Source organism: Chroicocephalus ridibundus, chromosome 6, assembly GCF_963924245.1.
Source record: "Chroicocephalus ridibundus chromosome 6, bChrRid1.1, whole genome shotgun sequence".
Lineage (NCBI taxonomy): Eukaryota > Metazoa > Chordata > Aves > Charadriiformes > Laridae > Chroicocephalus > Chroicocephalus ridibundus.
In genome coordinates, this window is record NC_086289.1 from 33,603,585 (window position 1) to 33,619,503 (window position 15,919).

The following is a 15,919-nucleotide window of genomic DNA, read 5'->3' on the forward strand; positions in this document are numbered from 1 at the left end:
TGTGTCTTGCACAGGTCCCTAAAGATCCAAAGAAGTGACAGGCTGGCCAGATGCCATCTGGACAACGTGGCCATTGTCAAACATGTGCCAGGGGACCAAGGCCCAGCACATGAGGAGGATCTATCATAAGGGAGTGTTTTCACCTACAGTTGTGCTCAGAAGTCTGATCTTTCTCCTGCCTGCTCTAGTTCTCATCCTCCCTCATGCCAGCCAAGTCCTGCTTGCTTCCTCTGCACCCTATTTTATGATACCAACTTCACAATTATTTTTTTCAATTTCCTAGTTTTTAGTTTTGTTTCTAGCCATGCTCTTGCCTGGCCATTTAACATGTGCAATTCCTTCAGCACTCTAGTTCCTTCCCTGCACTCTCCCAAACCCCATGCCAGGGGCTGACTCTTTCCTAAGCCTGTCTCTAACCAGTTTGGCATGAGCATCCACACACCAGTCAAAAATCCCTGAGGGCACCTAAAGAAACAATGCTATGGATGAAAGGCCCTCAGTTATAGAAAACTGTTGAATGCAGAGACACGGTTTATTCATTACGAACCCCTGGACTTTGAGAAGTGTTAGTACTTCTATGACAGTGTTGGATATCTATTGTTAAGACATTTTAAAATTGGCCTCTTCCTAAATAATTTGCACTTTAAAGCAGTAAGTTTGTTTTAACACAATCTTTGATCACCAGGTTTTACAGTGCACAGACCCCATCCAAGATCATTCTCAGATATCAGACCAGGCAGCGTGATGAACTTAGCACCAAGAATAAGGCCTGCACCAACAACAGTAATCTTCAAAATCTTTCTGAGGAATAAAAACAAGAATACACGACCTAAAAGTCCAGTATTCAGAGAGATGAAAAGTGCAGACTGCCCTGTAACCATGATAGCACAAATGTTAGAGGATGTAGCTGAGCTGTTTGCAACCACAAACATCATTGTCTTTAGGCTGGTGTAATTTGTACCCCCAAAGCACCCTGAAGTCATTTGTTTAGAACATAACTGATCTCTAGCATGTCCTAAGAGCATTGGAAAATCTGCCAAAATTAGTGCAGTCCTGGACAGTTTGTAAGTCTTACCAAAGCTATAAAGATCCTGAAGAATCCTGAGGAGATTGGGAAAATACATAGCATGCCAAAAGCTTTTGTTTAAATCTGATACTCACTAGTAAGTATTGGGGTGGGAGGGGATAAAAAATAAGAAGGGAGAGAATACCTAGGATATTTGGAGTTTATACATTGAGAAGATTTCCAAGCCAGAAACTGGGTGCAAATCTCCAAATATTACGTATGTTCTGAATTTCAAGACTTATTTTCACTTGTTCACCTAATTAAGCATAGGAAAAAACCTATTTGTATACAAATGCAAGTTACAGAACTTTCTGCTAAGTAGTAAAACACATAATGAAACACACATTTCTTCGATTTCAAAGCATTTTACTACAATTTAGTGAAGATTAATATTACAATGTTAGCCTCTTCAATTTATTTTTCTACTGACCATGCAATTTTCTACTTGGCTAATCTATTAAACATGATTATGAAACAAGAATACACACATCACTGAGTCTCAATCTGAGAGCACAGAGCTCATTTATTAGAAGTTATCCATGTCAAAGAAATGAAAGCAGATCACTGGAGTTTTACTGCTACAGGGTTTCCCCCCCCCGCCTTCCTCCCCAAGCTGTGTCAGGGGATGTGGAAAGGAGAAAAATTAGTGCAGCACATTCTTTTCTTTAGTAATTGTTATTTAAATTTATAGTTATTTAGAGTAATTATTTAAATAAGATACAATGTTTCATAAAGAATAACAACCTATAAGTTTGAATACAGATTAAGAGATCCTTATACCACATTAAAATACACATTAAAAAAAGATTAAGTAATATATTGCTACCTAATTTCTTTGCTCTTAACATGTTTAACTGCTAGTGAAATGAAACAAATTTCTAGATCCATTTTCAAATTAAACTCATTTTTTACAACTAGCAGGTGTACAGTCTAGTGACCTTTCTATCTTTAATGAAAACATTTGCTCATTATTAGATATTCCAGTGAGTTTGTTCTCCCAAACTACCATGTATCAGTATACAAAGATCTGCTCAAAGATCAGAATGACCAAAACAATACAGACATTGATACTTGTTATAAAGTAAACCAATCAGTAGCTGGAAGAGTTACTAAGAATAGGAAACAAAACATTCTGCAAAATGGAAGAGCTTTTATATTTAATGTGACCAGAATATCACAAAGCTCCAGCCAGTGCTTTGAGGGGATCACTAGTTCAGAAGGACAAAAGCCCTACCAGCATTCAACAAGCTTTCTGACCCAGAGAATAATAAGCCACATGGTAGGTAAGAGCATCTGCCAGGAAAGCAGAGCGGAAGAAACATTATGATGAGAGTGACAAATATCTACCCACCCTTATAAGCAAGGGAGATCACAAACAAATTGGCTGGCAAGCTGCCAGGGGCACAGCTATATTGACAAATCTTAGTAAAGCAGCAAGGACATTCCCTTCCATCGGGGAAGTGCAAGACATCTATATATTGGCAGAGGTTTCCGGAGGAACGGCAGTCCTAGAGGCACTGCTCGCACTCAATAGAGTCACTGGCAATAAAAATTCAGCCTCCACTTTCGCTCACCTGGCCCCACACACTAGCTGCAGCAAGAGACGCGGTGCACGTTTCTCCATCTTAAATTTTATAGCCTCATTTCATGTTGGATTGTCTGATTACACAGGACACAATGCTAAATACAAAAAAAAAATGCAGAGATAGATATTTTTCTTGATGAATGCTAAGAGTTAAATAGTCACGGTTAAAAAGAGACAAGAAGAAATAAATTTCAGATGAGTGCTTGAAAGCATTACTGCAAATATTAAACAGCAGAAAGTGTTTTTTCACCACAGATCTTCAGGAAAAATTTTAGGATTTTAGGAAAAACTGATGTCAGTGTTGTGGATGGTCCTCTCTGGTTTGGCACTCACAACAGACTTCAGAGCATACAGCATTCCGAGAGAGCAGAGAGCTCACTCACAGTAGTATTCAGGAGTTCCCTATAACACTAATGGGGAAAAAAAGACAATATCTCAGAAGAGACAAGAAACATTAGTTTTCACTAGCTATTTTTGGGGGGTTTGGGGGTTTTTTTTGTGTTTTGGTTTTTTTTTTTCTTTTTTCAGAATAAGATTCAGTTGGCTTGGGAAGGTAAGACTGTAGCTTCTCCACTAGGACACAAGTCTTGCATTACACTAGGAGCTGAGGAATTCCTACTAAAATAAATTCAAGAATGGCCTTTCTCTTACAGGCTTTGTATGAACAGACTTTTTAAATGCATTTTTACTCAAGGACAGAGAGAACACCCCCAAGCAGTGCAAGTTTTAGCATTACCTACCTAATCACTATGAAAGAGAACAAAAAATTGATGTTGAGGTAGAGAAGGTTACTGTAATGTCAGTTACAAAGAGACCCACTCCAGCACCCATAATCAGCTTCAAGATTTCTATCAACGTCAGCAGGTTTTTGAGCCCGAGCTTTGCTTGGCACGGTTCATTAAATATAAGGCTATTTCTTAATGACCAGCTTTCTGTTCCAAATTGCAGTCACAGCCAAACACTTTTAGGTATACAGCGGGAACAGTAACACCTGGATCCCAAGAAGCAAAAATGAACAATGAAGCTTCCATGCAACCATGGAAGACAGCATCTGTATGGGACAGACCTTGTCAAAATCAGCAGCTGAACACCCAGGACCTGACAGAAGTGCTAGAAGAGGACAGGCATACTCAGAAGTGGTGAAGGTTCTGCTGATGGACAAGAAAGACACGGATTAATTCATCTTCTACCCTGCCTTCTGCTGAATCTCTCATCTTCCAGAGGCCATGCTCCATGGACCTGCTAACACACGCCAGTATTCCGTGTTGAAACTCCTGCAAGGTGGCTACTAAAAATACAAGCCAGCAGGACAGAGATGAGCAGCTGAAGTCAGAGTTTCAGGCACCAACACCATTATGGTAGAAGTGATTTGGCTGCTGAGACCTCCTACCAATATTACTACCCTAGTGAGCTGGCCACATATACTGATTGGTTATCTGCTCCACTGTTTCATGTCTCTGTGACACCACTTCTTTCTCAGTTATTATGATTCAAATCTCAAATATATACACTTTAAAATATATTTTATATATTAAAATCTATGTATACATCAATCGCTTATTCTTCTGTGTATTTCAATTCTAGAACTCCAGCAGCTGTTCTACATTTCACCTCAATCTTCTCCAATTAATCTCAAAAAATAGACATGGATTTAAAAAATAAAAAAATCTGTCAGTCCTCTGTACTGCCATCACTATTTTCCCTGGTCATTATATGACCTAAATTAGTATTCCACAATAGGACCATATAGTCTTAAAGTCTGTTATTAAGAGGAGCTGCATCTCTTCCAACTCTGGTGACAGCCACTGCCATTCAGCTCCTGTGAGGAGTCAAACCCATCAGCAGTTCTGCAGGCACACAGGACAGAGCCAATTCCACTTCCTCAGCCGGACAGACTGACACAGTACGAAGAGTGGAGAAAGGCATAAATCAGTGAGCGACCGCAATGAGTATGGATGACAGTGACTAAAGGCTGTGATCCCATTAAATACAAATATGCAACTTTTTTTATAGAAGGTTTGCTAAGAAATAACAGGATTGTATTTTTTGTTCCATCCAACAGAAGTGATCAGGTACAGCAGCAGTTGCACAACATTTTCTTTTCATCCTTTAGTTAGAGGCAATCACAGTAAAATTTATTACTATTTCTTAGCTGTTCTACTATTGTTATTTTAACAGTATTTGCTATATGAAACTCACTGTAACGTGAGGACAGGTTTCCAGGAAGGTCAAGCTTGTTCATACATTATACTTTAAAATATACAACATATTTCAATGCTTTCCAAGGTTCTTAAAGTTTGCAGTACTACTGAAGAGAAGTGTATATAATTTTAACTGACAAAACCCCCCAGCAAGGACTTTGAGTGACTAGTACAGCTGGATTTGCTATACTTATGTCAGCAACAACTGTCACAAATGAGAACAAAAGGGTTTTTACATGACAAAACATTCAAGTGGTTTACTTACACTAGTATTGAAGGCTTTTAGTGTCCTTCATACAGAAAGCTTAACATGCTTATTGTGCGAAACTGCCAAAATCATCTGCAGTGTGTGCAATTGGCACAAAAATAAGCAGATGATGAAATTACAGGTGTCCAAGACAATTACTTCTCCTTCCATGGAGCAATCTGAATCCTATTCCTTTTTGTTGCTTAAATGTCACAGTCCAGTTAAACATACCATGCAGCTGACTAAATAAAACCATCATACTTTAGACACTTGCATTACAATACAGTGGTTTTATTAACTGTAGTAAAAGCAGGGCATAAAAGAAACATTAACCACAAAATGCACAAGTTTTATGGAATTTGCCATTAATTTGAAGTATCTTTTTACACACTTATTCCTCTTAAGATTAGCTCTAGTGGATACATAAAACAGGTTCTGTTTTTAGGCTTCTTTCTGCCAAATATCTAGCCTTTGCAATAACTATATTTGGTATATTCCACACACACACACCCCCAAAAGGGAATATATATGAGCTCAGTAAGGGTTAATGATCTTTGCACATTTGCTTTCCAAGCTATAGATCACTACTCAATATTATATTTTCTTTTGTTCCAGTTTGATCAAGGCAACATTGCTTGACAACACCACCACCTTCTTTAACAAGTTCTTTAGGAAGATGGACACATTAAAGAGAAAGAGACCGCAGACGAGAGACATGCATTTCATTATGATGATTGGAACAAATGCAACATAAAATGAGAAGCCCGTAATCTCATCAGAGGCATGTTGTTACCTACTTGTATCACTGTAACAAGCAATTCTAAACTGCTTATAACGATCCAGTAGAATCCATTTGCAGAACAAAGGACACTTCACTTTGAAAGCAGTTTAAATTTAGCCAAAAAAATGTGGTTGTTTCTATCCTGTAAAACCAAAGTTGTCACAGTGAAACTACACTAGTATCAAAACAAATACAGCACAATCATTAAACCATGGAGAAAGAGCCACATAGATAAGCAACAGTGTTAAAGCTGCCAACCAGGGACAAGACAAGACAACTTTTAAAGGGCAATTACAGACAACACTACATAGAATTATGATTCTCTTGGAGAAAATTTGTTTCTTTAGCTGGATCATAGACTTCCTGATGAGCGCGTGAACGTTAATAAAATACGAAAAATACTAGTATGCCAGCAATATTGGCATTCCAAATACTAAATCAATCACAATTCATAATAATAATCAAAAACTGGGAGCTAGACAAGACACAGACTGAAAGAAATATTTGGAGGAGTGATTACAAGCAGCACAAAATTCCACTGTCCTCTCCCACAGGAGCCCAGAGGACTGATATCCACCCAGAGCTGCTGATGGTGATGGAGAGGGGCAGGAGGAATGTTAACAATCTTCCCCTTTTGACCCACATCAAGACTGAGATCACAAAGCAGCTTTGCAGGGATGGAGGCCATGAAAAGAAATACAGGCCACACGCAGGAAAGTATGCTGAACTGACACAGACTGATGCGTGCGCATTCTTCCTTTTTCCTTTTTTTTTTCGTAGGTGGGGGACAACAGGATGACAGGGAACAACACAGACTTGTTTGATTTATGACTCAATTAGAACAGTAGACCATATATCTCATCTTTATATTGAAAGTATTGCTGTTTTTTCCACAAGACTTGATAAAATAGCTTAATTTAGGACTCACTGACCCTTCTATGGCTAGCCGCAGAGTTTTTCAACTACTAAACCAAATGCAGGTAAACACATCGCTATTTTTCATACCCTTCCAGGAAGACACCCTTTCCCTAGAACACAGGATTAGCTCCATGAGGATAACTAGAAAAGTATCTTACTCTTCAGACTTGTCACATTGTTTCTGAATGTATTTAGCTTGCTACCTCTGACACCTGACTTTTAAACAATGCAGTGCTTATTTGTGAAACATTACACAGAAATCAGAGGAAACTCTCAATGTATTTACATAACATCTTCTGCAGCAATGGAAACAGGTAACAAAGCACCTGCCCTCCTCCCCTGCCACTCCCTGACACAGTATTGTTAGAGTCCATCTCACCCTGACTACAGAAACAAAACACTTTTCAAAACTGTACTGTAAGCTACATAACCAAAATGAATAAAGGCTGGAAAAAAGTTTAATCTGTATCAATATAAGGAAAAGCAATAACTTCAGGAACAAGAGCACCTTACTGAATTACAGTTATTTCACAAAGTGGTGTCAGAGGGAAAGAAGAGAGTAAACAGGCAAGTTTTTTAGCAAAGGATTGCAAGGATCAAGCACAGTAGATTTGATACACCAAGAGAGGGAGGGGAAGAAAAAAAAAGGGAAGAAAAAAAACCACACAGAAAAGATAAAAGTTCTCTGCTGTGTTTGGGTATTGGGAGCTAAGGTTCTGGAATGAGGTGTTGAAGCTACAGGTCGAGTTCCCAACCGATACAAGCACTAAGTTTAAAGTAAAATTACTGAACAGAAAGTTCTGTTTTACCTCAAACCAGGACACCAAGCAAGCTCCGGGTTGAGCCTTGTGAGCTACATAAGCTCCTGAATATAAAGGCTGAGAACCTGCACTGGTTGGTGCTGTTCTACATGGCAAAATTTTTTAAGAGGCAGATACCATTTAGGAGGTTCTTGCCTTTTCCTTATTCCCACCAGAGGCTCCTATGCCAGAGGAAGGCTGATTCATGCATTTGCAAAGTCATGACCTGTGAAATGATTTGCCTCTCAGACACACATATATGTGCTCTGTCTGCAGTATTCTTTGAACAGGAACAAGCAGAATTGCAGCATAGGGAGGAAGAAAAAAGAAAATTGCCTCTACCATCAGCAATTCAAAATACTAAATCACACCTATAGATCGTTCACCTACAAAATGGGGTCATGTCTGTGGCACAACAAGTCATCACTTGTAAAAATGAATGTCACAGAAGGAACAACTCCACATCCTGAAACATGTTGGACTTGTTCCCATCTTTGTCAGGTTGCAGGTACGGAACCCTGAGAATTTGAGCTGAATTCCCCTAATGAAATAATGAAGGCTCATGAGGCTGGGGGGGGGGGGCGGGGGGGGCAGGGGGGAGCAATGGGAAGAGGCAGCTTCTTATTCAACAGTGAATGTGTTGAGGTAAAGTATGCTGTTACAGAGGCTGCGGTTAAATAGAAAGCAAGCTGCCTGCGCTACCTCAGTCAGAGCACAGAGCAGCTGCTCCACATTATACTAGAAAGGACACTGAAAGCAAGAACTTCGGACATGTTGGTGCAGATTAAAAAAAAACCACATAACAATAAGTTTAAAGTCATGTGGATATTTAACTTCTGCTAATTCAAAGCCCAATGAAACTTAAACACAATTGCTTAGTAGCTATTAAGCCTAAATCTTCAACTACTTTAAGAGTAAGCCTAGGTGCATGTAAAGTTCTCAGGTGAAGCGTTTTAAGAGGCTGTTAAGAGTATCTTCCATCTTTGGCTTCCTTTACCACACCCTTAAAGGCAACTTGCTCCACAATTCTGGGTGATGTACGTACCAGTTTATGTACCTCAGATATTACACAAAGGAGTCATATGAGTAGATATATGGGGCAATAAAATAATTACTGAGCTTTAAGCCTAATCTCTGAGAGACACTCATTTACACACATGGCCTAAGATTCCTACAAAAACAAGTGAAAACCAAAAGCACCACCAAAATAAAATGCACCATGTAGCTTCTCTTTAAAAAAAAAAAAAAGATATCTAAAACTCATACTAAGCCCCTCTCTTTTTTTGTTACATTTAAGCTTGTCGATAAAATGTTTTCCTTTACAGAAGAGCACTGAGGTCACTGGAGAGTAAACAATGAATAATTTTAATTTTTGAAAGAGTTAACAGATTTTTTTCATTCCTATAGTTTTTCCTTCAAAGACTGTTGTAAAGTCACTACTACTCTTTCTGGTTTTACCAAGTTAGTTAGCCTCTCCCTTAACACCCATCACATGATTATTACTGTATGTCACTACTGTTGCTTTTTAATATTATAGAATACTTCTACCTGTAATTGGATGACTCTTCTTTAGAAGTCTTTTTTGTTTCCCTGAATGCAGCATTGTTAGAATAGAGGGCAAGCTGACTCACCTTTTACGTTAAGTTTTCAGTGTTTTATTATGCCCCAAAGATATAATTTAAGAGCATACTGGGGTCACTTGGCCTTGTATACATCCCCCTCCCCTTTCACAAGACTCATTCTTTAACTCCCCACCCAACTGCCTCAGCAAGCTACACATCAACCCCCAAAATTACTTCATAAAAGGGTCAGAAGCAGTCTGCTTCTTGGGATTCCTCCACAGCACTAACAGGAAGCTCCAAAATAAGGGGAAAGAAATGAAGAAACAAGGAAGATTCTAATCAGTCAAATTAACTGTGCTCAATAAGCAACACCTGAAGTTCAGCTGTTACCATCAAGTACCCATGAGCCTTGCTTTCCCATTACAAGAGATTGGGTTTTGTGCTTTTAAATATCTATTGTGGATTCACAAACAGACCAGACTCATTTCAGCAAGAAAAGGCAAGGCTAAAACTAATTATCAATTTTTCAGCTTTGTTAGATCTATTCTCTGGTGTGACTGCAAGTTCTTTGCACAGTAATTTCAGGATGAATTTTCTTTGAACCAGTCCTAAAGCTAAACAGGTGTTTTGAGGAAACAACCTGCACAGAAACTGCTTTGTTGCCTGAGGCTGCACCAGACTATTAAAGTGACAGAAATGAGTCTGAGATTACAGGGTGGAAAAGAGAAATTAAATAAAATCTGCCCTCCAAAAAAGGGAGGACAAGAAACAGAAAAGCAGGCAATCTTTCAAGAGCAAGAGACATGCAACAAAAATCTCCAGAATAGTAAACTGAGGTAAAAAACAAGTGAGAGTCATTTGTATATAATGCTCCTATGAAAATGGAGGTTTCTCATCACAGAGAACTTCAGACTTCTAACTTTAAAATTCAGAAAAAAAAATAGAGACATCTGCCTGAACATCTTCCTAATGCTAAGTAATTCCTCACCAACTGCATAATCAGCATCCTCAATACAGGAACAGGCAGAAGTTCTGACTCCATAAAGAATAAAAGCAGAAGAACTTGTGTTGATTATTAGGCCAGGGCGTGGCCATTCATAACCTTTCCAATGTCTTCTTTTTCCATAGATCAAACTAATTGTCATGGAAGCTGGAGAATCCATATTCCTTTCTCATGTTTAAAATATAGTACTAGTAACAGTAGTGTGCAAAGATCATACAACTAACTTACATCTGTTCTACGCAAGTTATCTGAAAATGACCTCTACTAGGATTACTTTAAAAATACTTTCCAAAATAGATGCTGTATCGCAGAGTTTTTAAACTCTAAAATCAAGTTTTTGTGAAGACTCTCAGTAAGAAACGAGCTCTCATTTGACATAGCGTATGCTATCAACCACTCTGTCATTGCAGAATGTTACTTTAGTTTCTCCTACTAAAAGGAGCTGTCATCACAACCTGTTTAAAATAATACAGGAGATCAGCGCAGAAGCTTAGCCAGCTCTTGCTTTAGCAACTAGCACACAGGGCGCATGGGAAGGTTTCAACCCACGAACGCTCCCAACTACAGCTATGCAGAATTCCTTTCATTAGCTCATAACATTTTTTAAGTCATTATCAGATAGAATTGATAACACATACTGATAAAGTCTTGATGCATACATCAAATATTATATGGAAACTTTGAACAATTTCTGCCTTGAAGGGCACCAACCAAAGCATGCTCTTGGAGAATAACTTTCTGTATTTCAAAAAGAGCTTGAAGGAAATATGGTACCTTCTTCTACAAGTCACTAGGAACAGAAGTTTTAAATTTATTTAATAGAAGAAGCTACGATATAATTAAGTGCAGCTAACACTACATGCTTTTTTGTGGGATATCACAGGGGAGCACAAAAGGAAGAGAAGCCCTTTCTCCAAGACACTACTAAAACTGGGCAAGATTGTAAGAGTGCACAATCATCACCTGAACAACGAGGCAACACGAGCAGAGCAAGGCTCCTCAGAATTTCACCATCACACTAGTCAAGAATTTAATAAAAAAAAAAAATTTCTGTTACCTTCATCCTCCTCACCCATTATTCTCAACCTGTAACATATCCTCTCTGCACAGTCATACTGCATCCCAATGGCAAGGACAGCAGAAGGCCTACAGGAGAGATGGGGAGGGACCCTTTATCAGGGAGTGTAGTGATAGGACCAGGGGTAATGGTTTTAAACTGAAAGAGGGGAGATTTAGATTGGATATTAGGAAGAAATTCTTTACTGTGAGGGTGGTGAGACACTGGAACAGGTTGCCCAGAGAAGCTGTGGATGCCCCATCCCTGGAAGTGTTCAAGGCCAGGCTGGATGGGGCTTTGAGCAGCCTGGTCTAGTGGGAGGTGTCCCTGCCCATGGCAGGGGGGTTGGAACCTGATGATCTTTAAGGTCCCTTCTAACCTGAACCATTCTATGATTCTACGAAACAGTGCAAGCAACTATTATTTTCTATGTATTTTACATGAATGCCAACGTAATTCAACAGTTGAGAACAAGTGCTACTAGCACCAACCATCAGGCAGTACATACAAGTTATCAAAAGAATAGCAAAGTTTTGGCATTTCTTAAACACTGCAGATGAGTAACAGTTTGGAGCTCCTTCTTTTGTCTCTCCTTCCTAGATTAAAAAAGAAGCAGTTTTTTCTTTCCAATTTTTGCCCAATTTCTTAGGGAAGAAAGGTATGTAATCCAAACTAATATTCTCACATAAAAGAAAAAAATATTTAAGACTATTTTGAAGGACTTGTTTTGAAAAATTCAGTGTTCAGAATTCTCACGTCCCTCATTCGACATGTCAGCATCATAAATACCTATTTAACATTATGCATTTCAGAATTCAAGCATAAACCCCACAGAAATATTTTATATTACCCTCATGCCCCAAGTTCTATGCCACTCTTCTTTTCTCTGGAAAAAGGAAAGAAGCTCCATGAGCCATTTTAAATAAAAACAACTTGGGCCAAGTCATTGTCAAACTCCCTCAAAGAGCTAATGAAACTTTGCCTGATTAAAGATTGCAAAACCATGCTTTTCTCAGAACTAATGCAACATGCCAGGTCCTATTTTGTCATTCTGAGAGCCACGCCAACAGGAGTACAAGTACCACTGTCAACAGCTTATCACAAAACATAACATATATGGGAAACAGTCACACTTCAGACAACAGAGCCGCAAAAATCACTTTTAATGGGTAATCAACCACTGGATTAGTACGTCAACAGTTTTTACATGGTGTCAAGAGCTCTGAATTTTGAGAAACAGGGTATGTAAGAACAGGATTCCAAGAACTTTGGAGCAGAGAAAAAGAGTAAAGTTAAACTGGTAAAAATGTAGGATAAAACTAAAATAGACAGCAGTGGCAGGAAATTATCTATATTAAACATTTTTCTAGAATTGAAACACGGGTAGTCTGATCTGTATACTGCACAGACAGGGCGTTTGGGGGCATGTGGGTTTTTTTTTTTTTAACTGCAGAACTACCATTTTTCCCCAAAGTTTTCAATGATTGAAAAAAATTTATGTTTATTATTGTTGTTTTTCAGAGCAGCTACGATTGGACTTGCAGTCTTGCAGATCACACATGAAAGCTTGTTCTGTGAAATAAATTTTCTACTGCGACAGTAAATTGTTTTTGTTATGTGAGAATAACATGGCTTTCACATTTGAACAGTTTGGGTTTTTTCTTCCCCTGCACGACAATACGACTGTCTCCTCTCTTTTCCCACCAACACCCCAGTTTTAAATGGCAAAGAAAGTATAAAAGTTTCTCATTTCTAATACCTAAAGTCAGATCTCCTACAAACCATAGGCAAACCCCAAGCTTTCAGTACTGTAAACTGACCAGATATAAAACCTACAGAACAAAACGCAGCACAGTTAGTGACCTACAAGCATAATTAACTCTAGGTGTCAACTTCTAGTACTACTCATAGTGTTGAGGCTCAGACCGTCATAGCGAAAGAACTAAAACAAGAAATTGCATTCTGCTCTTCCGGTTGCTTTTTAAAAATCCAAACTTCTGAACAAAACATTTTAGAATACATTGAAATGAAATAGAGAGCAAACAGAGCCATCCTATTAATTAACAGTAAAGTAGTACAGTAATACAAAAATTTATTTTCTTTCCTATGCCATTACAACAATTTTGACTCCCTCTGCAAAGCTTTGAAGTTATCCTCAGAAAAACTGGAAATAGAATTTACAAAAAAAGAAAAATATTTATCCATATGTAATTATTCACATGAACTTCCAAATCACTGCATTATATAGAGATATACCTTATTATCTTAATAAAAGAAGAGAAGCACATGGCAAATAAATTAGTATCCAAAAGAGATGGGAGAGGTGATAATTTTCTCAGAAACAAAAATCCCCAACCTTAGCCTCTGGCAATTGCCAACAGAGCAATGGCATGTGATAGTACAATATCATTTTGTAACAGAAATCAAGCAATGAACATGAGCAAGTTCCCACGGAAAGTCTCTAGGACATCAGAGCAAGATTTATGATAGCAGAAGAGATTCTTGTAAGAAACTCACTAAACACACCAACAGTTTCAAAGCATGTATGCCCGCATTTCCAACACTGGGCGTTAACAGTGTCTCAAGATCTGAACATCTTACACACCCACCACCCTTTGGGGGGAAAAAACCAAACTACCACACAAAAAAGACACCCTAAAAGTTTAGATCCTGACCTAATAGTCTTCTCAAACCAACAGGAGATCTGCTGCCCTTGATGGTCTGAAAGATCAGAGTCCAGAGGACAAAGTTGAGTCTCCTCAACAGTCCTGAAGCTATTCGAAGACCAAGATCTAACATATGCATTTTGGAGACTGAGAACAGTCACCTTCTTTAAGGACTCAGTGCTTCAATGCTTTCAACGTAGCCTAGGTTTCAAACCTTTCAGAATATGTTTGGAAGCTGCTCACTTTGTGAGCATACAGAAGGTCCTGTTTTCTCCATTTATCCTTGACCCAACTGTTGAAAGAGAGGAAGCAAAAACACCTGGAGTACCACCACCACAGTTTGTGGCATCTTCACATCCTGGGAGCTCTCCTTCAAACACAGCTCTCACAAAAAGCAGCAGCAATGGGCAGGGCAAACCGATGGCCCTTGCTGAGCCAGAACTTAGAGGACCTGACTGCCGCAAGCAGAGCTTTACTTCTAGTTGATCAGTCCTCTTGCAGCATTAATTTACATTCCATTTTAAAGCACAAACACTGGACAGATTTGAGGGACAAACACGAGAAACCATAGGACTCTACAAAGAAAGAGATAACCGGACAGGGAAGACGAGATATTAAGTGTTTCAAGTAGTAGCAAAAGTGGCGTTAAAAGCAGGGAGATTTAATGATTCAAAAGATACCAACTTCATAAAAAAAATAAAAAGGGACAAAGGATAAAGCTTATTCACCCTTGATTAATTATAGCTTTACTCTTACAGTTTTTCGTTTTAGTTTCAGGAGTTCTGGGCACATAGCCCAAAAAAAAAAAAGTAATTCACATTTATCATACTTTCCCAATCCCTTAAAACTTACTTCTACTGGGAGAAGTGTCATTTTGCTGGTCAGACATTGTGTAATAGACCAAAATGTGCTCTTTTTGGGCCCTGAGAACAGAGTCTTCACAGTAAAAACTGATTATGCCATTTGTGTTCAGCTGGAAGAACGTCGGGCCAGTCCGCTCACTCGTGACACAAGGCAGCATTTCTTAGAGCAATAAACAGAACACGACCACACTGACTGTGCTTAGGCACAGTCCCTTAGGGGACACACAGGGTTGTGGCAAAGCTCCTTCACCCGACCCTGTGGCCTGGGTCTAACCACTGTGGAGAAAAAACAGCTCCTCTGGCCACCTGTGCTGTTACCTGCACCTTGTACCGAAGCTTTCCACAGCACCTTCTCTTTACCTGCTGGCCGCCAAAGACGGCCTGCCATGGACGTCCCTTCGATGGCCAACAAGTGACAAGCCACACCACCACCTTCTGCAGCAGTGACCCGCTGGCCTGGCCAGGTAACAGGCGAGGATGGAGAGGGTTTGGAGCCTCCATCCCTCGAGCAACACCCGCTGCCGCACCACCCAGATGTGAACAACGAGCCAAGCCCACAGGGGACACCGACCCCGCACCCGCGCCGCGGAGCGCTTTATTCCTCAGAGCCCGAGGGTTAACTCGCGCTGGCATGTTAAAAACCCCTTATTTTCGCCGGTTTTCACCCCGGCAGAGGCAGAGCAGCCCGACCCTCCCGCCGCTGACAGGCGGCGACCGTTAACGGCCGCGGCCGCGCGCGTCCCCCGACCCAACCGCCGCCGGTGCGGCCGCTCTGCCCCCGGAGCGGCGAGGACGAGGAAGAGGAGGAGGAGAAGGAGGAAGAAGAGAGGGAGGAAAAAAGGACGAAAAGCAGCAGGAGCCGCCGGTGCCGGCGCCCCGCCCGACGGCAGCGGGGGCTGCGCACTCACCTGATCTCGGCCGCCCCGTCCCGCGGGACGGGAGGAGGAGGCCATGTTGCAGCACTCTCTCCTCACCTCGCCCGGCGCCGGGGCAGAGCCGTCCCGGGCTCGCCCCCACCGGCGGGCGGGCCTGCCCCTCGCCGCCGCCCCCTCAGGTGGAGCCGGGCCCCGCCGGTACCTCTCCACCCGCGGCAGGCGGGGAAGGAGGGAGAGGAGGGCGCTGGGTTCCCGGCCGCCCGCTCCGGGGGCCGCCGCCGTCCCGTCCCGCCCC

The 15,919-nt window shown here is 40.6% G+C and overlaps 1 protein-coding gene across 1 annotated transcript in view; it reads right to left on the bottom strand.

Annotated features, from left to right (window-relative positions):
- ANK3 (ankyrin 3) overlaps nucleotides 1–15,919 on the bottom strand; it is a 381,671-nt gene extending 365,752 nt beyond the window's left edge. The window contains exon 1 of the mRNA XM_063337713.1: nucleotides 15,658–15,919. Within this exon, the coding sequence (XP_063193783.1) occupies nucleotides 15,658–15,702 (45 nt within the window). The 5' untranslated portion in view covers nucleotides 15,703–15,919. The remainder of the gene's footprint in view (nucleotides 1–15,657) is intronic.